This window comes from Euprymna scolopes, chromosome 5 (genome assembly GCF_053919585.1).
Source record: "Euprymna scolopes isolate OS-2025 chromosome 5, ASM5391958v1, whole genome shotgun sequence".
In the NCBI taxonomy this organism is placed as follows: Eukaryota; Metazoa; Mollusca; class Cephalopoda; order Sepiida; family Sepiolidae; genus Euprymna; species Euprymna scolopes.
In genome coordinates, this window is record NC_136486.1 from 146,378,849 (window position 1) to 146,404,892 (window position 26,044).

Sequence of the window (26,044 nt, forward strand, 5' to 3'; positions counted from 1 at the left end):
AAACGTTATTTTCGTTTTCAGCATCCTTAGTGGTAATCTTAAAGAATTTTTTTTAGGGTGGAAAGATACTGCGCCGTTACCAATATATTTTTTTTTTTGTTTTTAATAAATTATTTGGTACTAGTGCAGTAGGTGTATCAGAATTTTTGTAGGAATTTTTGACACCCCTAACACGAAACTGCGAATAAAATATAAAAAAAACTCGTAATTTCTCTTTTAAAAGTGGGTTATTTATTTTCTTTATAGATTATACTTCAAAAAAGTTGTTTTAAAAGTAATAGAATTTTTTTTTTTTTTTAAACAGTAATGAATTTTACGAACTCAATATTTTTCAATTTTTAAACTTTAAAAATCTATCAAAATTTTCTATTGATTCTATTTTTACGATATTTTCAGGGTCAATGTGAAATTTTATACTCTTTCCAATAAACCCAATATAATATTTTAGACAAACGTTTTTTTTTTAATTCACGCCCCCCCCCCATTTTCAAGTGTCTATTAAAAAGTAAATAATTAATTTACTCACCAAAGTTTTATATATCACAAATTGAAGAGAAAAGGTCAGTAAATAATGTATTCAAATTTAAAACAAAAAAAAGTAGTGTTTTTTTAGAAATTTACCTGTAAAGTCCGATGTTTAAAACTTAAAAAAAAAAGTTTTTTTTTTTTTTTGTTAATGAAACCTTGGTCCTTTAATCCTTTAATCGAAAAAAAAAATTAGGGCTTGAATTACATTTTTCGAGGAGTTATAAGCTTGGAAAGACGGGGTGGAATTATTCACTATTTTTCACGAAATTTCTGACACACCTAGTAACTGCAGTAGTGCACTTATTGATCCGTGCTGAAATAATAACGTTATTATTTAAAAAGCCATTCTTAACATAAGGAGGGGAAGGTGTTTTGTACCTATTCTATACTTTAACCTTACAAGTGAATAAAAAAAAAATAAACCTTAAATTAAACTTGGAAATACGATTTAAAAAATAGCGCGGATCAGGAAGTGCACTGCATGCACTATTGCACTAGCACCAATTATTTTTATATTATTTACTAAAAAGACTTCCTTTTGTACGAGTCATTTTCTGTCCCAATTTAAATATTAACTAGATTTACATCTTAAATTTATGCCAGTATGTTAGCTAATTTACCATTTTAAAGTGTTCATTCGTAAACTAAATTGATTTTACCGCCAATGCGGTCAGTATGTCATAATATTTTAAAAATAAATAAACAACATTTTGAGCTACCGTATATCGGTATTTATGCAGAGAAGGCACCATACTGAAATAATGTTATTAGAGATCCATTCTTAACATCGGGAAGGTGTTTTGTAATTATTCTGTACTAACCATTCAATAAACAAAAGATACCGTCAAACATGAAAATACTAGAATCTAGATAAAAAAAAAAAAAAAAAAAAAAATGAAAATAGCATGGGACCTGTCTATCTGATAAAATTACAGGAGTCATGAAAATACACGTTTACCAAATGAGTGTTGTTCGAAGTTAAAAAATTTCCAGTTTTTCATTCATTAATTTATTCATTCTTATTTCCCAGTAACTCATATTGCAATCATCTTATTGTCTACTGTTTATAATTATTAGTTCCATATTGTATTCGATTCGATACCAGCTCTATTGCAGATAATTCAATTTATCAATCAATCCTCATCTAAAAAAAAAAAAAAACACTTCGAAACATAATTGTTGGTTGCTTGTTAAGATAGTAAACAGTAGATCCCCGGGATACGGTGGTTTTAAGATACGTTTTTATGTTACGATCTGGAATACGATGTTTTTGGCCCCTGGTTACGGTATTTGCCCCGCCTTACAGTGTTATGATTAAATACATGTGTAATTATAGACTGATTTTTAATGTCGCATCCCGAAGTTCTCCTGTATGTGCTTTTAAGAAAAAAAAGCAACAGTACTTAATTGTTATATCTAAAATACTAATATATTAAAAAAATTATGAAAATTCATCGAGTTGAACAACTACTATTGTATTTTTAGTAAAAAAAAAAAAAAAAAAAAAAAAAAAAAAAAAAAAAAAAAAAAAAAATCGCTATCGGCTAAAACAAAAGTCAGACCTAATGGGTATTTTTTTAAATTATGTCCACCTCAGCAATTTTCTTTTAAATGACGACTTTTAAAAGTTTTCTACTATGCTAAATACGGAAATCGCCTTGAAATTTTGCAGAAATAAGTAGTTATCGAGATATAAAAACTTGTATCATGCATTGTATTCTTTGGCGGCCATCGTTTTTACGCGCGTGCGTGCACTGCACTCCATAAACAAATCTACGCGCGTAACAAAGATGGCCGCCAAAGAATACAATGCATAATACAACTTTTTATATCTCGATAAACTAATTATTTCTGCAAAATTTCAAGGCGATTTTCGTATTCAGCATGGCCTAAAACCTTCAAAGTCGTCATTTAAAAGAAAATTGTGGAGGTGGACCTTGGACCTATTCTGAAAATTTACCATATATATATATATATATATATATATATTAAATCGATCTGTCGACTGTATTTTAACAAGCACCAATTGATGGTTAGACTTAAATCAGAAATCAAAACAATTATGTTTCGGAATGTTTTGTACGAGGATCGATAATTTGGATTACTCGGACTCCTGGCACAAATGAACGATTGTTTGAGTAAATATTTATTTAGCTTTAAATAAACGTTAAAAGAAATAACTTAAAATGCCATAATAAGGGACAAAATATTCCTGTGGATCAAAAATGGGTGAATAAAGAAAGCGATAGTAAGGAATTTGTAAAATACCTGAAAAATAATGATCTTTTTTTTCTATTTTTAAACTAGATGATAATTTCAAAATAATCTAAAATACAGCAAAACTGAATCAAAATAAAAACACACAGTAAAATAAAGTTTCATCAGAAGATCTCACTGAACATGAAAACGATGGTTTTAAGAAAGAAGTAAAAACCGGGTTTTGATTACCACCCGAAACAAGAGAACACATGCACAGAATAGAAATCTGATAACATACCGATCTTTGAAGTTCTCCAAGCCATACGGACGCTTTTTCTTTGCCTGCAACATCAGGATTGTTATACAATGCCTGGAGAGCTTGATGTACCGTCTCTAAAGGCGGCGAGTTCTCCATTTTTGTATCCGATATCGAGAAAAACGGAAGATGCGGCTGCCAATTTTTTGACTGTCAGAAAACTCTGTGTCCAAACCGGAAGTTCATATAATATTTCCGGTAGAATTCAGCACAAAATTGCCGACTTCTTGCTTCGAAATGAAAATAGTTCTTACGGTTTCGTTTAATTTAATCTCTAAATTAAGATATTGACTTTTAAATATAAGAATTGGCTATTAAAATATATGTAGCATTTTAATCTAAAATTGAATGTGGTTGTACTGTTCCTTCAAACACCAGAAGTAAAAATAAACACCATTCTTTCGGTTTATTATCCGAAAATAACCACAAGGGATTAAAAAAAATAATTGATGAGATTAAATATAAATTATTTAGATATATTTTTTTTTTGCGATCACACGTATAAACCTACTCGAGCGTGGCCTACTTAAATAGAAGGCTGTTCCACTAAAGTCGCGTGACCTACTGACGTCACAGAATTAAGTGCAATGGCCACAGGCGATAGACGACTATTACGAGTATACAGTAGAACCTCGGGATACGGTGGCCCTATGTTACGCTTTTTTCTGGTTACGATGTGGAATACGATTATTTTCTGGCCCCTGTTTACGTTATTTACACCGCCTTACGGTATTATTAATAATGTTATTTGATTATATACATATGTATTATATATTGTGCTGTATTTTGTTACTCATTTTAAATGCTGTATTCTGAGGTTCTACTGTAATTATTTTCTGTTTCAACTCACAGAAATTGCTGAGGAATGTATAAAGCTGGTCCAAAAGTGATTGTATTTTCTTTTCCGAAGGATAAAGAATTATTTTATATTTGGACACGAGTATTTAACAGGGAATATTTCTTTGTGTGAAAAATACTGTAGTGAAGTTTTATTTATTTTTTTTAATATATTTAATTATTAATTTTAAAATATACCCATTTAAAACTAATCCTCGTAATAGTCGTCTATCGCCTAACCATGGTCGGTTTACTTTATACTGTGACGTCAACAGGTCAGTTAACTTTAGTGGAACGGCCTTCGATTTACATAGGCGACGCTGGGAAAATTAATATATGTGCTTGCCACTTATTTATTTATTTGTTTATTTTTCACTAAATCGGTATATTTTTAATTATACATAAATAATAATAATCGTTATTTTTTCTTGAATAATAAAAATGTGATTTTAAAAAGTTATAATAATAGTAACGCAACAAATCTAATATGTCATTTAGAAAGGTCAGCGATGTCATCATAGAGGTCACTTCCGTTCGTAGTTTCGAGGTGTTTTTTTTCTTTCTTCTAGCTTTTTTTTTTAATGATTAGGAAAATAATTTATATCCATTAATACCGACTTTTCGGTCGTTAAAAAAGAAACAAGAAACCGATATGGATGCAGACGGTTTACCTTTAGTCGGCGCAGGGATAGATTATACAAAGGTAAAGACGTTATCATTATTTATTTTGAAGAACGAATTTGTTGTTATGGGCGTATGTTAAGCTGACGGGGCGTCGGACCAATTCAGTTTTTAAATCTTGTTATTCGTTATCTTGTTTTTTTTTTCTGTTAATATTGACAGTATTTTTTAATTTAAAAAAATCAATTGATTTAATCTGACTTTTACATTTAATTTTAAACTTTATTTATTTTACACGCCCTCTTTCTAAGAATTCGATCTTTAGTTTTCTTAGAATCAAATAGGTTATTTCCTATTTAAGTCACCTAAATTATATAGTGAACATTTGTACCCAAACTTTTTCTTTTTATTTTACTCAAAATAAACGGTACTCATGCAGAGAGTGATCCGTGCTGAAATAATAACGTTATTATTTAAAAAGCCATTCTTAACGTGGGGAGGGGGGGTGTTTTGTGCCTATTCTGTACTTCAACCTTACAATTGAATTTAAAAAAAACATAAAACTTTAAACGTGGAAATACGATTTAAAAAAATAGCGCCGATCACTGCACTCTCTGCATTAGCACCAAATAAACAAATAAAAACACGTTTTAGTAAACAAAGAACAAATAACATTAAAAACACGGAAGTTTTCACCAGTCTCAACGTACACGCAAAATGCCGAAATGCAGACTCTGTCAAAATAATATAGTCACCATCTTTATAAACAAATGCAAAACTATTCTAAGGGCACATAACTCAAGTTCATCATTTTCTAGTTTAGTATATGGGACCTTTAACTTGGGTTATATGCCCTTAGGTTAGGTTCAACTTGTCAAAAAAAAAAAAAAGCAACGTAATCGACTATAGCTGAGGACGACCCAAAGGCGCCAGAAGCTATTACACAGATATGTAGAGAAGAAGGGCGTCACTCAATTCTCAAGATTACTTCACTTGCTCTGAGTTTAACAAAGCGACATCAAGTTCCATTTATAAAAATTACAATTTTTTTTTTATTTCAGTGTTTAAATTTGACAATACTTTAATGCTGTTTTTTATTATTATTTATGACTGAAACATAGTTTAATTTAAAGGTACTTGTACAGTTTAATCAAGACATTAAAAAATGAAAATATCGAGAAAAAAAAGGTTATATCCGTTTTGGACTGAAGATCTGTGAAAAAAAATTCACTTTCATTTGATCGAGTAGTTTTTCTTTTGTTTTTATTTTTGCTGTTTTTTTTTTTGCAGCGGAAAAAACACGTTTTTATGAAAGCGCGTTAAAGTCAGCCATCATAAAATTTATTAAACACGCTAACGGTGAGATAACTCCAGTTAAAGCGCCGACACCCCTCCCCATCTTTAACACTAGCTTTTCTTCCTAAAAATCGAACATTTTGCTCGGTATCATAACAAATTGTTTTTTCGCTGTAAAAAAACAAAAAAAAAAAAAAAAAAAAAAAAAGAACTACTTGATGAAATTAAGTGATTTTTTTTTTTTTTTTTTTTTTCGGAGAACTTCGTTCCATAACGGATGCATACAATTTAAACTTTTTTCGATATTTTCATTTTTTAAATGTCTTGGTTAAACTGTGCAAGTACCAATTTATTTAATAAATAAACACCATAAGTTGCTCCAACACTCATTTCACTCTAAATAATTTACGTGACTGAAATAAGAATTAACCTATCAAATAAATATACCTTTGAAAACTTGTAAAGAAATTATCTTTTTTTTTTTTTTAATTTTATTCGTGTAAAAGACAGTTTCTTGGTGTAAATATCATGTGTAATTTTTGTTTGTTTTTTAAAGTTTCAAGATTTAATATATTTTATTGCAGATTTTATTATTGTAAAATGACCTGTTGCTGTTGAGCATTGGACAAAATTAAGAATATCTTAGATTTACTGATCGAAGTAGTAGTAATAATAATAATAATAATAATAATAATATCAATAATAATATCAAGACATGAAAGAAATAAAAGTACTTTAAAGGTTTATTGAAGTTGTAGGATAAATAAAAATTGAATTGACAAGGACAGATTATGATTTTTTATAAAATTGTGTATAGGCATAAAAATAGTATTTTTTTAAAAGATTTACGCTGAACGGAACGTTTTAGGCTTCCAAATCAAGTTAGTCCTCGCGCGAAAGAGCAGGAGGACACAAAATGTTTTAAATAATAGTGCTAATGCAGAGAGTGATCCGCGCTATTTTTTAAATCGTATTTCCACATTTAATTAAAATTTTATGTTTTTTTATTCAATTGTAAGGTTAAAGTACAGAATAGGTACAAAACACCTTCCCTTCCCTATGTTAAGAATGGCTTTTTAAATAATAACGTTATTATTTCAGCACGGATCACTCTCTGCATGAGTACCTAAATAATAATGATAATAATAGAATAACAATAACAAAGACTTTCGCTGGTGAGGACTACTATTGACCGTAACCAGTTATACAGTTCTTTTGAAATTTTCATCTCTATTTTTCTCGTTATGTACTGAATATTTGTTAATGAAACCTATATGAAATATGTTCCTTATTAAATTTTTAAGATTTTCTATTCTGAAAGAAGTTTTAAAAAATTTAATCTAAAAAAGTTATTTTAAAGTTTTTGTTAAAAAAAAATTCAGATTTTCTCATTATTCAGACCTGTATTACAAAGAGGGCGTTGCAAAAATGAGTTGTGGTGCGAGGAGAAATACAAACTGAAATAGAGAAAAGTCGAGTTTTAAAATATAATCTTAAAAAGATAAGATACACGTTAGTAAAGCATTTCATCCAAGGCATGAAAATTGTTAAACAAAATGTTTTTACTATAGACTTTAAAAATAAAGGTACAAGATTCAATTTGAAATTTATTTATCTTCAAAGTGCACTTTTCTAAATTTTACAAAGTAAGGTATAAAAATTTAATTTAAATTGAATCAAAAAATTACCTTGGATTTATTTTATGTAATGTACATTTTGTTGCAATTTAAAAACATTATCTTTCATCTAGCAATTAATGATATAGATATAAAATTTTCAATGATTTTTTTTTTAAGTGCAACAGAATGTACATTACATAAAATAAATCCAAGGTAATTTTTTGATTCAACTTAAATTAAATTTTTATACCTTACTTTGTAAAATTTATAAAAATGCACTTTGAAGATAAATAAATTTCAAATTGAATCTTGTACCTTTAATTTTAAAGTCTATAGTAAAAACATTTTGTTTAACAATTTTCATGCCTTGGATGAAATGCTTTTCTAACTTGTATTAAGTATTAATAGAGGGACACTTTTTAACACCTTTTTAAGTAGTTCATTGGCTTATTTTCAATATTACATATTCAGGAAATAAGCTGATAATACTAGCATCATTTTAAAAGTGCTTTTCTTCAGATTCCGTGAAATGGAGTTTGGCTCCAAAACGTCTAGCATGTTATAATCTTTAAAATAAAAACAGGTTTTATACATAAGCACCATAATTTTATATTACCTTTTTGGAAAAATTTTTTAACCCTCCTCTAATTTAGACCTTTTCCAATGAAATGTACGGGGGGGGGGGCACCAATAAAGTATATATTCAGCATGTACCCCTTGTTTGTTTTTTTAATGTAATTTCATAATTAGTTTCGCATTTACTTAAATTAGCGAGATTATCAGGTGCTGGGTCCTGGGAAGAGGAGTTTTTAAATCAAAAGGATCATTTATTTTCACCGTATGAAATTTAAAAACAACCTTGTGTCACATTTTACTTTCGTATGGAAGCAGTAGGCATCAAACAGTTTATAGTTCCAAATTTCATAAAATTCTGTCCAGTAATTTTACTTCCTACAAGGCAGACGTACAACCATGATGAAAATCACTTTGAGGAAGTAATTTGAACAATTACCCTCTCCCCTCGCCCTCTATCTGTGCCTAAATCTAAACGCAAATTCCATGAACAAAGTTTCTTTCCTAGAACTGCCCGCCTGTGAGACTGTGTTCTACTGGCCTGCTTTCCAGCTGACTAAAATATGGTCATCTTCAAGTCCAATGTAAACAAGTTCTTGTTGAGCCGTCCTCTAAAATAATCAAACTCTATCCAATTTTCACCTAATGGCTACTATGCTGTTGTCCAGGTGACTGCCTTACAGTCATTAACCATTATCCTCGAGTTATCTTCGGGCCTTGATAAGTGGTGACTTCCCTGTAAAAAAAATTGAACAAACCTATTATAGACATTAGTATTCCTTTGGGATTGATCACAGTGTAGTATCTGTTGTCCTTAGTCAGATGAGAAGGAATCCTCCCTGAGTGAGTCAATTATTTTTGTTTCCACTCAGAGTTGCTATTTTTAAGGAACTGGACGCCTCTCTACCTCGGTATATCAAAATGTGTCTAATTTTTTCCTCTGGTTGGGAGGAAAATAAGTAGGTACTATTTATAATACTTTATTTATTTATTTATTTATTTATTTATTCTTGTTTTGTTATTTATTTTATTTATTTTTTTACTGATAGGTCACCACTTATCAAGGCTGGGGGGGCACTCGAGGATAAAAGTTAAAGATTGTCAGTTGAATGATGATCGCCATCACGAAAGTATCAGAAACAATGGATGGAAAGAGCAGAAGAGAAACTGATTATCTAAATGGACGACCTAATAAGTACTTGTTTATATTAGACTTGAAAATGACCATGCTGTAGTCAGTTGAAAAGCAGACTTGTGGTATTTTGTTCTACATATTGGATTTTCTAGGAAAGAAACTTTGTTTATGGAAGTTTTGTTTGATTTTATTTGGTAAAAAGATTTTAAAAAAAAAGTTCTTAGCTGTGGTTGTAAATAGACGAGTGTTTGCTGTGAATATTTTTCAGGTGAGACAGAAGAGATAGGTGCTTGGCTGAGCTGTAATCATGAACATAATGATACAGTAGACAGAGGCTAGCAGCATCTTTTCTGTGTTAAAGAGGATGTAGGGACAAGAAGATATCATCTCCCAATAGATTACGGTCAATTTTGTATTTTGTCAAGACAAGAAAGAGTGTATCAAGCGGTATCTTTCCAGATATGACAACAGTACTTCATCTTAGGACTTGTTTGTACAAATCAAGAATTGCATCAGGAGTGATGTACTTTCTGTATCGTTAGAACGATTTCTTTTTTAAAGCAGTCTTACCAACAGATAGGATGTAAGATTTCCATTTCAAATTTAGGATGAAAGGCAATCCTAAAAGCTTATCAAAGAATGGGGCTTCGTCAAAGAAGAGAGTATTTTATTTCAATTGGAGAGAAGTGAGGATCCGAGTGGTGAAAAGGAAGAAGCTTCGTTTTAAAGGTGTTAATATTAACAAACCACTTTTTGTTCCCATTGCACCACGTGCTCCAAGTAAGAAGAAAGTTAGAAAGATTTTGATTATCAATGCTCTTCAAAGTGCTGCCATAGATAATTTTATTGTATGTATAGATATCAATGAATGATCTTAGAATGTAACTTGGACGATCATTTATGAAGTTTAGGAAGAGGGTGTAGCCCTGAATAGATGCTTGAAGCACACAGGTGTTGATGCTATGTGCTTCAAATTTATACTCATCAACAACTGTCATCACAAGATGATAATATAGATAATATAATTTGATAATATTTATTCATTCATAAATCATAAACCCATCAGGTCACACAAAATTATAGTTTATTAAGGTAACGGTTTAAGCTCTATATGGCAGTCACATATAGTACAATCACATTGACACACCGGTTCTTGCAAGATCACCAAAGTTAAGCAACGATGAGCCTAGCCAGGATCAGATGGGGGACCATTTGAGAATGCTAGGTGCTGTATGTGTTTTCCACTTATCTCGGCATTGTTTCCAGTTGTCCTGAACTTACATATACTTGCAACTGGAGTTAAGACGGTGCCGACTCGGGAGAGGTGTGGTTAGAGATTGTGCAACTCTTGCCACAATAATTTCATGCACAGGCACCCTCCAGTGAGTATCCATAATCTAAGAAGACTGAACGGAGCCGTTTTTTTATAAGGAAGTTCAAATAGGTTAGAACCTCGAACTGAAGATCTCAAGGTTTTGGTTTCAATTTCCAATTATGTCATTCGCTTTCTTTGTTAAGAATTTATTATTATTATTATTATTATTATTATTATTATTATTATTAATGCAGTTTTCTTTATTTCTAAAAGTACTTAAAATCGCTGATATTCTGAAACAAGACAAATTCCACAATGTATTAATGTTAAAAAAAAAATCGTAACTGACGGACGGACAAAATCTATATTAGATGTACATATATATCTTGCTTATCTGACTACTTATTATACAATGGCATGCATGCTTTTCAAGAAAGACCTTTTACTGTAAACCTTTTACTTACCAGACTTTTTTTATTTTTTGAACCTTTAAAAGAAAAGTTAAATAAAAAATATAGAAACAAAATAAATTGAACACATTTATCTTATTATTTATTAGCTGTATATACTCGTCTTTGCCAGGTTGAAACATATTGACAGACCAAGGAGTTAGTCACATACTATTTAAGATACACCGAATATCCTAACTTGTTACGATTTTCCTGTTGGATTTATTGAAGCATAAAATGCATCCATTTTCGTCTATGAAAATTAAATGAGAAGTAAACTTCATAGCTTTATGGGAAAATAACTCTTATAACTTAAATAAATAAATAAATTTACTTCCGTTTTTAAAGGCAATTGGTGTGAAGTAATAATGATAAAAATAAATTAAATTCCATGTGAATTAAATTAAAAATAAATTAAATTCCATGTGAATTAAATTAAAAATAAATTAAACTCCATGTGAATTAAATTAAAAATAAATTAAATTCTATGTGAATTAAATTAAAAATAAATTAAATTCTATGTGAATTAAATTAAAAATAAATTAAATTCTATGTGAATTAAATTAAAAATAAATTAAATTCCATGTAAATTAAATTAAAAATAAATTAAATAAATTAAATTTAAATACATTTCTAATTAGAACAATTTTATTACAACAAGCAATAACATGAAGCTAGTAATATACAAATGAGGTTACGTCTTTAACATAGATTTCCTTTGAATAAATAGTATATTTAGAAATCATGCTGAACAAAAGTGTGTAAACATTCGCTTTCAGTATGAAAAATAATTTGTGAAACTACATTTTGTACATATTAATCAAATTGTGAACAAACAAATAAACAAATACAGGAATATAATTTTATTATCTTATATAAAGGAAAATCTTAATGTGTGTGTGTTTCAGGCTGAAAGTCAGATACACTTCAAATTTGCATCATCAAATTCCTTATGACACCGACTGTTATGGTAAAACAATATTATAATAGTCATTCTCTTGGGATTATCAGTGATAAAATTTATGAGGCAAAAAAATTACTTTTTTATTGTTAGTTGTTTAAAAGCCAACTCTGAAATTCGGTCAAACAGTCAGTCAGTTAACTTTTTTGTATTATATTGAACCAGTTGCCAGAGAAAAAGAGAGCAGGTGATGTCAGAGGTAAAAAAGAAAATGTAATATAAGTAACTATGCAAACATTTACACATTTCTCTATGCATTTAAATATAATTTTTTAAATTATTGATAACAGTTTTGATGATTAATCTTTATCAACTAGCTGAAGTACACGTCTCTTAGGTTTTTCAAATGTTCTTTGAATGGCTCTGTGTACTGACCATTGATGAAGGAAGCAGAAAGAAAGAGGAGACAAAAATATTGCATTTGATTTCCTGTTTCAAAACTCAACCATGTTTAAAATGTCAGTAGCTGACACCATTAAGACAAAATGAAAGAAAATCGTTGGCATTGTTGTTTCAAACCTTCAAAATCTTACTGTGTTTTCATTTGCTACACATAAATAATCAAGCAATTGCAATAATTGAACCAAAATTTGCAGCCATCATATATATATATATATGTATATATGTATATACCAATTACTGATTAATCAGCCTTTGATAATCAGACGATTACTGATTAATCTGTTTTCTAATGTCAATTTATCAGCAAATTTTGTTGTCATCAATGATACTGATATTAATAAACGGACACAATTTAACTCCCTCTTTTTCTTGCCAGTAAAAATTTATCGAAGAGACATGCATCATCTCCGTATGGCACAATCACGTTGACACACAGGTTCTCGCCAGATCACCGAAGTTAAGCAACGTTGAGCCTGGCCAGTACCAGATGGGTGACCATTTGGGAAGGCTAGATGCTGTCTGTACCTTCTGGGAATGTTGGGTGTGGGGCCAGCACCTTCATCCTGAAAAAAGAACACCTTGCTACAAAGGTATCTACAAAAGTTGTGGATGGCCTATGCATCGTCTACACCATATTATCAAACAACAGGCATGACATTCTGTTAACATGAAGACTTTCACAACTGCACTGAATTCAAAAGATGTAAACATATGGAAAATTTCCCTCTTTTTCTTCCTATCGAATTAACATTAATATTTTTTACTTTAAATCACTTTCAAAGAAAATTATTACTTTACCTTGCAGTTTTCATGTTGAGGAATTGTACAGTAAATTGCGACGATGTACGAACTGAAAATAAAGCATTCTTCATTAGTCATATTCTTGTTCCTCATTTTTGGACTCTTGCTACCATTCTTTTTTTTTTTTTTTTTTTTTTTTTTTAACATTTTCACCCCAAACAAGGCATATTGCCACTTTGGTGTCTGGGGCTACTATCAGGGGCACCAACTATTGGGGCACTATGTTGGGATTTGGTCAGCAAGATGTCGGTTCACGTTACACTTGAACTTCTGCATGTCAGTACAGTTAGGGAAGCAGGAACCTGGAATGGAATTCCAGAGTTTAGCAGTTCTGGGGAAGAAACTACTGGAGTAGAAAGATCTTCTACATCTAGGGATCTCTACCGTGTGGGGGTGGGATTTAGCTGCCTGTCGGGTTTGTCGAGGGTGTCTACGTCGTGGGGGCACAAGTGTCTGCAGTTCGTCAGAGCATTCACCATTAAAATACTTGTAGAACAGGCAGAGGGATGCAACGTTTCGTCAATGGGACAGAGGCTGAAGCTTAGATGCCAGTTCAGGGCCTATTAGATTGGCGACTCTCTTTTGAACCTTGTCTAGGAGCGAGAGACTAGCAGCAGATGCACCAGCCCAAATGTGAGAGCAATACTCCATACATGGGCGAATGGTGGCCTTATAGAGGTACAGGATACTTTCAGGTGTCAGTAGTTTTCTAGCATGGTAGAGAGAACTTACCTTTTTCGCAGTGGCCCTGGCAATGTTTTCAATTACATATATATTTTTATTTTTATGGTTTAAATAATGTGTATTTTATTGAGATAAATTACTAATTAGGTATCAGACATAAGTAATTTAAATACGTAAAAATTGACAACAACCTTCAACTATTATGACAACCAGTTTTTGCTGGAAAATAATTTGATGTCAATCCTTAGAATAAGAATATGGCTGCTTGCAAGTTTTGTCAAACCGTCACATCAAAGGGAGGCAAATCAGCAAAAACTTTTACAACTTAGAAAGGTTCATTCAAAAGAAGAAAAAGTTGCAAATCTGAAAAAGAAGCACAATGATTATTCAATGATAGATATTGCAGGAACAAGTGGCAGTAATTACGAGCCTTCCAATGAAACGCCAAACTACTATAGAATCAACATTGGCCAAAAAAAATTTGGAATACTAATGATCACATGTCACAAGAGATCCATTATCTGATAAGAGAAATGATTGCTGTTGATATTCAACCATATTCTGTAGCATCTGACATTGGATTTAATTGACTTATTGCAAAACTTAGTTTTTCTTTTTTTTTTACAAAGGAATCACCTCTTTTCAAGGCCCAGAGGCCACTCGAGGATAAGGGTTAATGGGTGTAGAGTGGTTAAGGGGAACATATCGTAGTTATCGTTAGTAATGGAAATTTGGTAAATTGGATTACTTAAAGGGATGGCTCATCAAGAATTTGTTCATGTTGGACTTGAAGACGACCATATTGTAGTCAGTTGGAAAGCAGGAAAACGGAACAGAATTTCACAGGTGGGCAGTTCTAAGAAAGAAGCTTTGTTCACGGAATCTACGTTTTGGTTTAGGCATAGATAAAGAGTGGAGGAAATTATTGATAGTGGTTTCAGCTAGATGTGTGTTTTTTTGTGAAAGTCAGAACAGGGGGGACCATAGATTGAAACTCAGACGAGCACTTGCCATGAAAATAATGATAAAGTGGAGACATGTTCGCAACGTCTCTTCTGTGGCAAAGAGATTGCAGAGAAAAGAAAAGAGCATCCTCCACTAGGCTACAAAGTCTATTTTGAACTCAGCTAGCTACATCAGCAGGATACATCATTCTGTTGAGGGTCAAGAATCACGAACATGTGTAAAGTACAACATGACAACTTTGAAATCAACTGAAAAAAAAAAGTAACCAGTAAAAATGTCACAAAATATGATTCATCGCTCTTAGTATAAGAAGACAATAGGAAGTAAAAGTACAATTATTTTTAATTCAATTTCGGCCTTCATTTTTTTGAAGTGCGAAAAGTGAACATTGCATCATTTATAATAGCAACATTGCACTGATGGGCAATTTTTAAAATATCATCAAATAAAGCTGAATTAAATGACAGTAAATATGAACATTCAATATAATTCTATATATAAATGATTATTATGCCTATTTTATTTTTTTTAAACAATTCCAATTGCAACTTATTTCATTATAAGTTAATAAAAATGCTGATCTGTTTAATTTTGGTGGCAGAGATAAAGTACCAAATCTCATAAACATATACTAATTTCAAAATCACATATCACAAAAACTATTAAAAGATACAGATCTGGAATATTGCATGCCTAATCAATACATATGCTTTATTAAAATATCAACTATTTACACCATGTACTTCTTAAATAGTATCCTCAAGAAAATGTAATAATTTTATGTAGTGTTTTTCACTTTGTTTATGATAGCGATGTAATTAAGTAAACGTGCATGTTTGACATCAATTTAATTTTAATAAAAGAGCTGCATGTTATCAACGATAGAGTTATACAATTGGTAGTTTTTTTGTGATTCTATTGAATTTTTCACTTGGCACTAATCACATTCCTCCATTTGAGGTGGTTCTCTCAACCCCTCCCCCAGTCAAACACAGACAGAGAAAAAACTTCTGTTATCCTTCTTCAATGCTTATGGAACAAATCACTTGCTTCGTATTGTTTATTAAATTGTTAGGTGAAAGTACAGATTAGTTGGAAAACATCTCCTCTACATGTTAAGGAATGGCTTTCCAAAAAGTTCTCTGCATAAGTACTATTTTTTTTTATTTTAACATCTTTATTTTATTTTTGTATTGGGTTTGTTTACAAATTATTTATTTCTGGGTTGTGCGGACCATTCTGCTTTATGTTGAATGGCCAGAAAAAAAAAATCCCTTCTGATTAATGTTTACCAGTTTTAAAATAAGCCAAACGAACTTGGCTGTTTTTCAGAAAAACATAATATTTTTCATCTTAAACATTAATCAGAAAAAAAATTTCCTCGCATATATATGACGCAAAATTATACGTACAAACCAGAATTTTTTAATAAGAGATTCATTCATTTTTTTCACATGAGAATTTGGGATGCTATAAGATTCCTACCTTAACAACTTACCAATGGGGACTGGTTAAAAAAAAAATGTCCTTACTGAATCCATTTGAAGAAGTCACAAAAGAAGCAATTGCTCTTGACATATCAAACGCCTTCGACAAGGCATAGCATAAGGGTCTACTTCACAAGATTTCCAGCTACGGTATAACTGGAAATGTTTTCTCAATCATTAAATCATTTCTCTCCGATAGGCTCATAAGAGTAGTGGTAGATGGACAAAAATCGGAGGCCTGCAATATAAATGCTGGAGTCCCTCAGGGGTCAATCCTGGGCCCAACTCTCTTCCTGATCTACATCAATGACCTCCCTAAACACATACTTAAATCATTCGTTGACATCTTTGCTGATGACACGACCATCTACAGCAACACATCAAAGGCTGTAAATGACAAAGTTCTCTCTGATTCTCTCTCCTCTGATCTTGAGCGCGTGGTTCAATGGGGGAAGATGTGGCTGGTTACCTTTAATGCATCCAAAACCAAACTCCTATCCTTACATCATCAACGCTCTGATCCCCATCTGGCATCAATTGTGATGGATGGCTCTCGTCTGGGTGAGGCCCCGTGTTTTGACAAGCTTCTGGGTTTGACCTTTACTCCTGATCTGAAATGGAACACGTACATCAAGTCTGTTGCCAAGGTCACTGGAAAGATGGTGGGATCCTTCTACCGCTCCAGAAGATATCTCACTACTGATGCAATTCTCTATCTATATAAAAGCCAAGTACGTCCAAGGATGGAATACTGTTGCCATATCTGGGCAGGAGCTGCTAAAAACAGCCTATCCTGCATTGACAGAGTACAAAATAGACTTCGTGGTTAGTGGGGGATGTCCTTTTTTCTACCCTGCAACCTCTCTCCCACAGAAGAGACGTTGCGAGCCTATCCTTGTTTTATCGTTATTTCCATGGCAGGTGCTCGTCTGAACTCCAACCTCTGGTCCCCCCTCGCCAATCTTTCACGAAAAACACCCGTCTAGCTGAATCCACTGTGAAAAATTTCCCCCACTCCATATCTGTGCCTAAATCAAAACGTGGATTCAATGAACAAAGCTTCTTTCTTAGAACTGCATGACTGTGGAACTCTGTTCCGTCTGCCTGCTTCCCACCGGACTACAACTTGGATGTCTTCAAGTCCAACGTTAACAAATTCCTAATGAACCGCCCCTTTAAGTAAACACTTCATCAAATCTCCACACTAACGTAATGTACTTGCAATAACCCTTATCCCTGAGTGGCTTCCGGGCCTTGATAAGTGGTGATCACTGTGTAAAAAAAAAAAAAAAAAAAAAGTCACAGAACGTCAACCATATCAATGAAAATACCTATAATATTAGCTTTGAGGTTATTTCTTTCAAAAGCTGTCCAATCTAATTCTGATATTTCTGACATCAATAGAATCTTTACCACTGTTGAACAATTCAATGAATCAAAGGAAACAAGATTTTCATTCTATCTAAATGATAAAAACTTGTGTGTGTCTACTTTCCTAGATCCAAGATTCAAATTTAAATTTCAAAAGAATGATATGGAAAACACTAAGAATTGGATTCTACATCTTCTACTGATGATAATGAAGCAGAATCGGCAGGATACACTTCATCAAGTTCTGTTGAAAGACAAGAAGATCAAAGTGAAAGTAAAATTCTCTTTCAAGCCTGTTTAATGAATTAGCTTCAAATAAGCCTACAGTAACAAATCAAAGAGCAGGTAGAAGCTGATTTAAACCTGGTGACTGCAACTACAACAGAAATACAAGAATCACAATTTTTTCTTTTTTTTTTTTTTTTTTTTTACTCACCTTCACCCCAGACGAGGCATATTGCCACTTGGACGTAAGGGGATACTAATTGGGACCATGCCTAAGAAAGATTAAGATGTTGGTTTATGTTGCATTTGAACTTTTGCATATTAGTACTGTTTGGGTAGCAGGAAGAGAATTCCAAAGTCTAACTGACATTTAGAAATCTCAACAGTGAAGGGGTGTGATTTTGTTGCTAAGCGAGTTTGTCAGGGATATGTATGTCGAGGGGGCACAAGTGCAATGAGTTCATTAGAGCACATTCCATTAAAATACTTGTAAAACGGTACAGGGATGCAACATTGCGGCGATGAGACAGGGGTTGGAGCCTAATTGACAAATGGGGACCTATTAGATTGGAGACCCTTTTTTGGGTTTTATCCAAGGGGGAGAGACTAGTGGTAGGTGCACCAGCCCAGATGTGGCAACAATACTCCATACATAGGCGAATGGTGAGCAGTTTTCTAGCATGATAGAGGGAGCCCACCCTCCTTGCAGCAGCCTTCGCAATGACCCTGATGTCCCATCTCAGACTCGGTATTATATAAGGGGGGAGAGACTAGTGGTAGATGCACCAGCCCAGATGTGGCAACAATGCTCCATACATGGGCAAATGGTGGCTTTATAGAGTTACAGGACACTCTCAGGTGTGAGCAGTTTTCTAGCACGATAGAGGGAGCCCATCTTCCTTGTAGCAACCTTCGTAATGTCCTCAATGTATTTATTCCAGTCTATATTTCCTGTGAATGTTAAGCCGAGGAGTTTGAAGGAAAATTCTCAGGTAGGGTGTTATTTGTCATAGATATCGGTGGTTGGAGAGGTTTCTTGTAATTGTTAAAGGAGAGCAACTTAGTCTTACTTGCGTTAAATGTCACCATCCATTGGTGTCCCCATTCAACTATGGTCTGGAGGTCATTTTCTAAGGATTCAGTAATTGTCTTGGATTTGTGTACATCCATTCTTCTCTCATGCATGTTATAGAGCGTTGTATCATCAGCAAATATATCCATCTCAGATTTCATATTATCGGGGAGGTCATTGATGAATATCAGAAATAATAGTGGTCCAAGGTTCGACTCCTGCGGCACTCTCGCATTAATGTTATGCTGCTTGAATGAACATCTATCAATAACAACCTGTATGGTCTTATTGTCTAAGAAGGATTTAATTATATTTAGTATTCATCCAGTTATACCATTTGATTTTCATTAGCAGCCCTTCATGCCAAACTTTGTCAAAGACCTTGGATATATCGAGGGCTACTGCCCTGGCTTCACCTGCTTTCTCCAGTGCAAGGTATATGCATTCAGAGATGACTATTAAAATATCTGTAGTAGAACAAAATTTCCTATATCCATACTCTTTGTCAGAAAGAAGATTAGTTTAATAAGTTGGTGGACTTGTGCTTGATTGATTAGCATCTCAAAGATTTTGGCATAGAGGAGAGGAGACTTATAGGGTGATAATTGAGAGGGTTGGTCCTTTTGTCAGAAATCTTGTACATTGGTAGTATAGAGGCCATCTTCCAGCTATTAGGGAAGCAAGATTCAACAAGGTATTTGTTGTAGAATTTGGAAAGTATGGGAGCTAGCTCAGCTGAGCATTTCTTAATTAGTATAGCAGGAATGAGATCAGGCCCACACGCCTTGGAGGTGTCTAAGTTTTTTATGACTTTGTGGACATGTGAATGAGTGATTTTCATATTATTAATTGTGGCTTCCATCTGCATAGGGAAATTTGGGAGGGAGTTGTTTGTTGGTTTTGGAGTGGAGTTGGAGGCGAATCGCCGAACAAGCAGTTCTGCCTTTTTTGGTTGCTGTGCAAGCAACCTTCTGGTTGGATAGTGGGAGAATTACTGATTGTCTTTTATTCACTACACTAGTATAAATTTTCCAGAACTCGCGAATTCCTATCTTCTGTGATTCTATGCATTCCCTGGTTATTTCAGCATGTCTTCTTTTGGCTGTGGTTATTACTCTATTACAATGATTTCTAGCATCTATGAAATGTTTTGGGTTGGGATTTGAATGCAATATCTACTGATTCCACTAGATGGTCTGCATTTCCAAATAGACTGTGAGCATTGGTTATACAATCCTCAGGTACTGTGGTTAGAAATAGGTCTAGAAGTGAAGCTTGCTAATGGTCATTATCTGGGAGGTGGGTTGGGAATATGACTGTCTGTGTGAAAAGCCTATAAGTAGAGTGTCCAGCTGCATCTGTGTAACCTGAGAAAACGAGCCAATTCTTATGATGGACAGTAAAATCACCGAACACATGAATTTGGGCATTACTATCTAAGGGGAGTGCTACGTCTATACTATCAGAGACATGATCGATTAGAGTACAGTCCTGACTTGAAGGAGAACTGTAGAGAAAATATAAGTAACGCAGTGATGAAAGGCTAGTCGAAAACACATAAAGGTTTGGTCATCTCATTCCAGATGTTACTTTCTAGTTAAGGGAAAAGGTGCTTCGAATATAGACTCCAAGCCCATGCATATATCTATCCAAGTCTTTGTGGTAGAGAGGGAGATATCCTGTCATGTTAAAGTAATTAGACAGGATTTAGGAGGCTAGGTTTGTTTCACTTAATGCTAAGATATCCGGGGAGTTTACTAAGAGGTAAGACTTTACATCATTTAGATTACTTATAAGCCCACGGATATTTGTGAATGCGAGCCTCAAGGGAGGAGCCGAATTGGTTTTATTTGCATAATTGTCCGGCTTAATCTTGGTGTTTGTTGGGGTTATTATTTTATTTCATTACGTTTTGTTCAATTTCAAATTGGGGAGAGAGAGGAGCAAGTCCCTTATGCTTAAGTGCACAAAAGAACTGGATCATTGTGTAACTTTACAACTACTCACAAGAGGTGATAATCATTTCAGTGGTGGAAAAAGATATAGGCGACCTTACCACTGCTGAATAAACTGACTTTAAAATATTTAAGCGCACCACCTTCATCTGTTGAGGGTGAAAGGCTTTTTAGTACAGGTGGTAATATGTATGAACCTATGAGGGACAGGCTTTGTCCTGAGAATAGACAAACTCTAATGTTTCTACATTACAACTTAAAAGTATTCAACTTTAAATACTGTATAAACTATGAGAGCATATGTTTAATTATATTCATTTAAGAATTGGAAATTGTACTTTGTATTTTGTAACCTTAGTTAATAAAGGCAATTAATTAAATGTTAAGTTAAATTAGCAGTTACTATGCTAATGTGTCAAAACTATCTGATGAGTAGGACTAGGACAACAGCATATTCTTTTCATTGTTTTGACTCTCGAGTCTGTATCCGTTGATATCTTATATGCTTTTATATTGTAGAGGACTAGGATGCATATATACATCCTAATCCCATTACAAAAGAAAATAATGAAACGAATGGAATGAAGGAAACAAAGACTTAATTGATGGATAAGATAAACGTGTCGTTTATTCACTGTTGAAAGAATGAATGTTTTAGATATAACATGTGTTCATATCCACGCGGGTGTAACCATCGTTTGTTGCTGGACTGGTGGTGTAGAAAGAAAAAGGAAATGTGTGTTCATCTCACGTTCGGGTCACTATCGTTTGTTCGCGCGTGGGAAGAGAAGTGAGTAATGTAATGGAACGAGAAATGGCAGTCCATTGTGTAGACAAAGAAAAGGATAGAGGGTTAAACTGTGTGCCCTGTTAGAAGTCAGCTACGCGGTGGTGTTCTCTGGGACAAGTTGTATATATAGAGAGAGAAAGAGTGAGAATGTCAATCCAGTTCATGGAGAGAGACAGCGTATAAAGTGTAAATATGGTCTATTAGCTTCTTGTCCCACATAGTAGCAAGTGGTGTGAGGTACGCGCGTGCATCCCGAAAAGGCACGCTGTCGGTCCGTAGACCGACCAGCTCGAAAGCTGGTCCTAAAAAGGAAGAAGCCGTTTATTGCTCTTTCTTTTATAGGTGTTTCCGGTGGTCTTTTGCGCATGTGTGGATTTCCTTTGAAAGGGGAAGCGACGTTGTCTATGCGTGCGTGTATATGAGTACGTGTGTACGTTAGCGTGTGTATATACACGTGAATGTGAGTGTATGTACACGAACGTGAATATATGTACGTGTGCGCGTATGTATATGACAAGTAATATAGCTTGAAATGTGAACGCATGTGTTTGTGTGAGACTAGAAAAGGCTTGCGCAATATAAAATGATGTGGTTCTCAGTTGATTAACTGTGTTTAACTGTGTTGGATATAGACTCGAGAGTCAAAACAATAAGAATATTCTGTTGTCATAGCCCTACTGATGAGTCACTTGGCAGTAATGAAATGATTTAAAATTAAGAGGAAAGAGATAAGTAATTAATCGGACCATTAATCGGCAAATTGACCGATTATCGATTAATCAACAAAGTGGTTGATTAGGCCGATTACCGATTACCTGCTGATTAATCAAGACACTTATTTAGGTCCTTTTTAAAAATATGTGACTAAAAATTTGATGCGGAGCAATTCTTTTCTTTATAGAATTTTTTGTACCTAACTAATTTTAAAACTTTTTTATGGTGATGGATGCCAGTTTGGATGGATGCACCTTTTTTTTTTTTTTTTTTACATAGGCATCACCACATTATCAAGGCCAAGAGGCCACTCAAGGATAAGGGTTAAAGAGTGTACAGTAGAAATTGGAAAATATAGTAATCATTAGTAATGAAAATTTGGTAAATTTGATAACTTATATGGAACGGCTCATCAAGAACTTATTTACGTTAGACTTGAAGACAACCATATTGTAGTCAGCCGGAAAGCAGGAAAACGGAAGACAATTCCACAGGCGTGCAGTTCTAAGAAAGAAGCTTTGTTCATGGAATCTACGTCACTCTTTTTCTTCCAAAGAGGAGGATGACTATGATTGCATCTCCTCCCATTCTCCTGGGATCTCTTCATCCTCAACTGATTCTGACCCTTCGTTAGTGATTGCTGTTAATTTGTCTCAAGGTCTGCTTCTCCAGACATCCACTGAATATAGCGTTTAGGACTGTATCTATTCATAAGGATTTTATCCAGAACCCATCGAAGGAAATTAGTTTTCCCACAAAGGCTGATCCCAGTGCGATTTTTCCCATCAAATGCAGCACTTCTTCTTGAAACAAAGAGAATGTCTCTTGGATGGTCTAACTCTTGCCACAGATATTTTCAGTTTTCTGTATCTCGCTCTTCCCTTGGTTAGTTTTTTTAACAATTGTACATCTTCTGCTATTTTCTTTTTCTTTTTTTTTTTTACAAAGGCATCACCACTTATCAAGGCCAAGAGGCCACTCGAGGATAAGGATTAAAGAGTGTACAGTAGACGATTGGACAATAAAGTAATCGATAGTAATGAAAATTCATTAAATTTGTTAACTTATATGGAATGGCTCATCAAAAACTTGTTTACGTTAGACTTGAAGACAACCATGTTGTAGTCAGCTGGAAAGCAGGAAAACGGAAGACAATTCCATAGGCGTGCAGTTCTAAGAAAGAAGCTTTGTTCATGGAATCTACGTTTAGGTTTAGGCACAGATAAAGAGTGGGGGGAATTATTGATAGTGTTTACAGCTAGACGAGTGTTTCTTGTGAAAGTTTGGCAAGGGGGGACCATAGATTGAAGCTCAGTCGAACACTTTCCATAAAAATAACGATACATCAGAGACAAACTCGCAACATCTCTTCTGTGAGATAGAGGTTGCAAGGAAGAGAAAAGGACATCTCCTACGAGGCTACGAAGTCTATTTTGAACTCTATCAAGGCAGGCCAAGTCCTTTCTAGCAGCTCCTGCCCAGATGTGGCAACAGTATTCCATCCTTGGACGTACCTGGCTCTTATATAGATAGAGAATAGCATCAGCAGTGAGATATCTACTGGATCGATAGAAAGATCCCACCATTTTTCCAGCAGCCTTGGCAACAGATTTGATGTACGTGTTCCATTTAAGATCAGGAGTAATGGTCAAGCCAAGAAGCTTGTCAAAACTTGAGGCCTCCCGAAGACGAGAGCCATTCATTTCAATTGATGCCAGATGTGGATCAGAATGTTGATGATGTAAAGAGAGAAGCTTGGTTTTAGATGCATTAAAAGTAACCAGCCACTCCTTACCCCATTGTACTACGTGCTCAAGATCAGAGGAGAGAGAATCGGAGAGAACTTGGTCGTTTACTGTCTTAGATGTGCTACCATAGATGGTAGTGTCGTTAGCATAAATGTCTACAAATGATGTAAGGATGTGATTTGGAAGATCATTAATGTAGATCAGGAAAAGAGTTGGGCCCAGGATGGATCCCTGAGGGACACCGGCATTAATACTGTGAGCTTCTGATTTTTGCCCCTCAACTACTACTCTTATGAACCTATCAGAAAGAAATGATTTAATAATTGAGAAGACATTTCTAACAATACCATAGCTAGAGATCTTATGAAGTAAACCTTTATGCCATACCCTATCAAAGGCCTTAGATATGTCAAGAGCAATTGCCCTAGAAAGGTTGCCTCCATCGAGAGATTTGCTAATCCTATGAGATATAACTGTAAGCACATCTGCTGTAGATCTAGCAGAACGGAAACCATATTGAGTGTCACTAAGAAGGTTATTTTTGTTGAGATGGTTGATTACTTCTGTATTTAACACAGATTCCAGCAACTTACTCATGACGCACAGGAAACTTATTGGCCTGTACTGAGAGGGGGATGAGTGATCACCTGAATTCTTAAATACAGGGCATACTGATGAAATTTTCCAGGGAGATGGTAAACTATTCTCCTTAAGACAACGTTTAAACAGTTTTGTAAGTATGGGCGCTAGTTCAGGTTGAAGTTTTTTGAGTACTATAATTGGAATACCGTCAGGGCCAGTTGCTTTACTCGAATCAAGGTTTTTGATTAGCTTGGCAACATCACGTACAGATATACGTATATCACATAGCGTGTTTTCTGATACAGGAGGAAATATTGGGGGTTGGCGGCCTTGATCGCAAAGGGTAGAATTAGCTGCAAAGTTCTTGACAAAGAGTTTGGCTTTGTCTGATGCTGACGAGATTACCTCAAGTCCATTGATAATAGTTGGGATGGAGCACACGCTTCTGTTCAGGATTCTGTTTGCTATTTGCCAAAACTGGTGGGAACCAAGCCGCTGTTCAGCTACTTTGGACTTAACAGATTGAGCATACAACTCTCTTGCATTCTTTATTACTTTCTTACAATGGTTGCTGGCAGTCCTGAAAGCGACTTTAGTTTTCATACATCTATTACGTTGGAAACAGTGGAAAAAGTGATTTCTATGCGCAATGGCAGCAGCACATTCTGGAGAGAACCATGGCTGGCTGTTAGGTTTTTGCTGAAACGGTCAATACCTACAATTAACCATTCCGTCAGGTCTAATACTATAGAGGACACATCCTTTTTAAACATGGAATGCAGAGGTAGATCAGATATAAATGTACGGAAGCTATCCCAGTCAGCCTTAGTGTATCGATATACTGTACGATGGAGAGGTACGTCTGGGGACTTATTACATTTCATTTTTATCTTAATTGATACAACAGAGTGGTCGGAAGATCCAAGAGGCGACAGAACAGAAACTGAACATAGTTCAGGGCAAGTTGTGAGAAAAAGGTCTAGTAGGCTCGCATACTGGCCGTCATTGTCGGGCACACGGGTGGGTTCCTGAACAATCTGAGTGAGGTCATAGGCAATGGAGAAATCATGACAGAACCTCCCAACATCATCGGTCTTGTTAGAGTGGGTCAACCATTCGACGTTGTGAACATTGAAGTCACCACATATGTGAATGTTAGCTGAAGGATAAGCAGATAGGACTTGGTCAATTTTCTCAGATATGCTTTGAAAGATAGTAACTCCGCTGTTATGGGGGCGATAGAGAGTAAATATAAATGCCGTAGTGTGAGCTAAAGCAACCCGGAAGCACATATAGGGTCAGTTAGGATCTTCCCTGGAGATGTCCCTATCACATGGAAAGTTATCCCTAATATAGGCACATATTCTATGCCCATGGCGATCTTGGGGGTCAGATTTA

At 34.3% G+C, this 26,044-nt stretch overlaps 2 protein-coding genes across 3 annotated transcripts in view; one reads left to right on the forward strand and one right to left on the reverse strand.

The window, feature by feature from the left end:
• The window catches only part of LOC145277006 (transportin-3-like), a 188,680-nt gene extending 185,456 nt beyond the window's left edge, over positions 1-3,224 (reverse strand). For both annotated transcript variants that reach the window (XM_080128603.1, XM_080128602.1), the window contains exon 1: positions 3,026-3,224. In XM_080128603.1, the coding sequence (XP_079984729.1) occupies positions 3,026-3,142 (117 nt within the window). In that variant the 5' untranslated portion in view covers positions 3,143-3,224. The remainder of the gene's footprint in view (positions 1-3,025) is intronic.
• A 1,153-nt stretch (positions 3,225-4,377) lies between these two features.
• The window catches only part of LOC145277009 (WASH complex subunit 3-like), a 41,543-nt gene continuing 19,876 nt past the window's right edge, over positions 4,378-26,044 (forward strand). Inside the window, exon 1 of the mRNA XM_080128605.1 lies at positions 4,378-4,583. Within this exon, the coding sequence (XP_079984731.1) occupies positions 4,533-4,583 (51 nt within the window). The 5' untranslated portion in view covers positions 4,378-4,532. The remainder of the gene's footprint in view (positions 4,584-26,044) is intronic.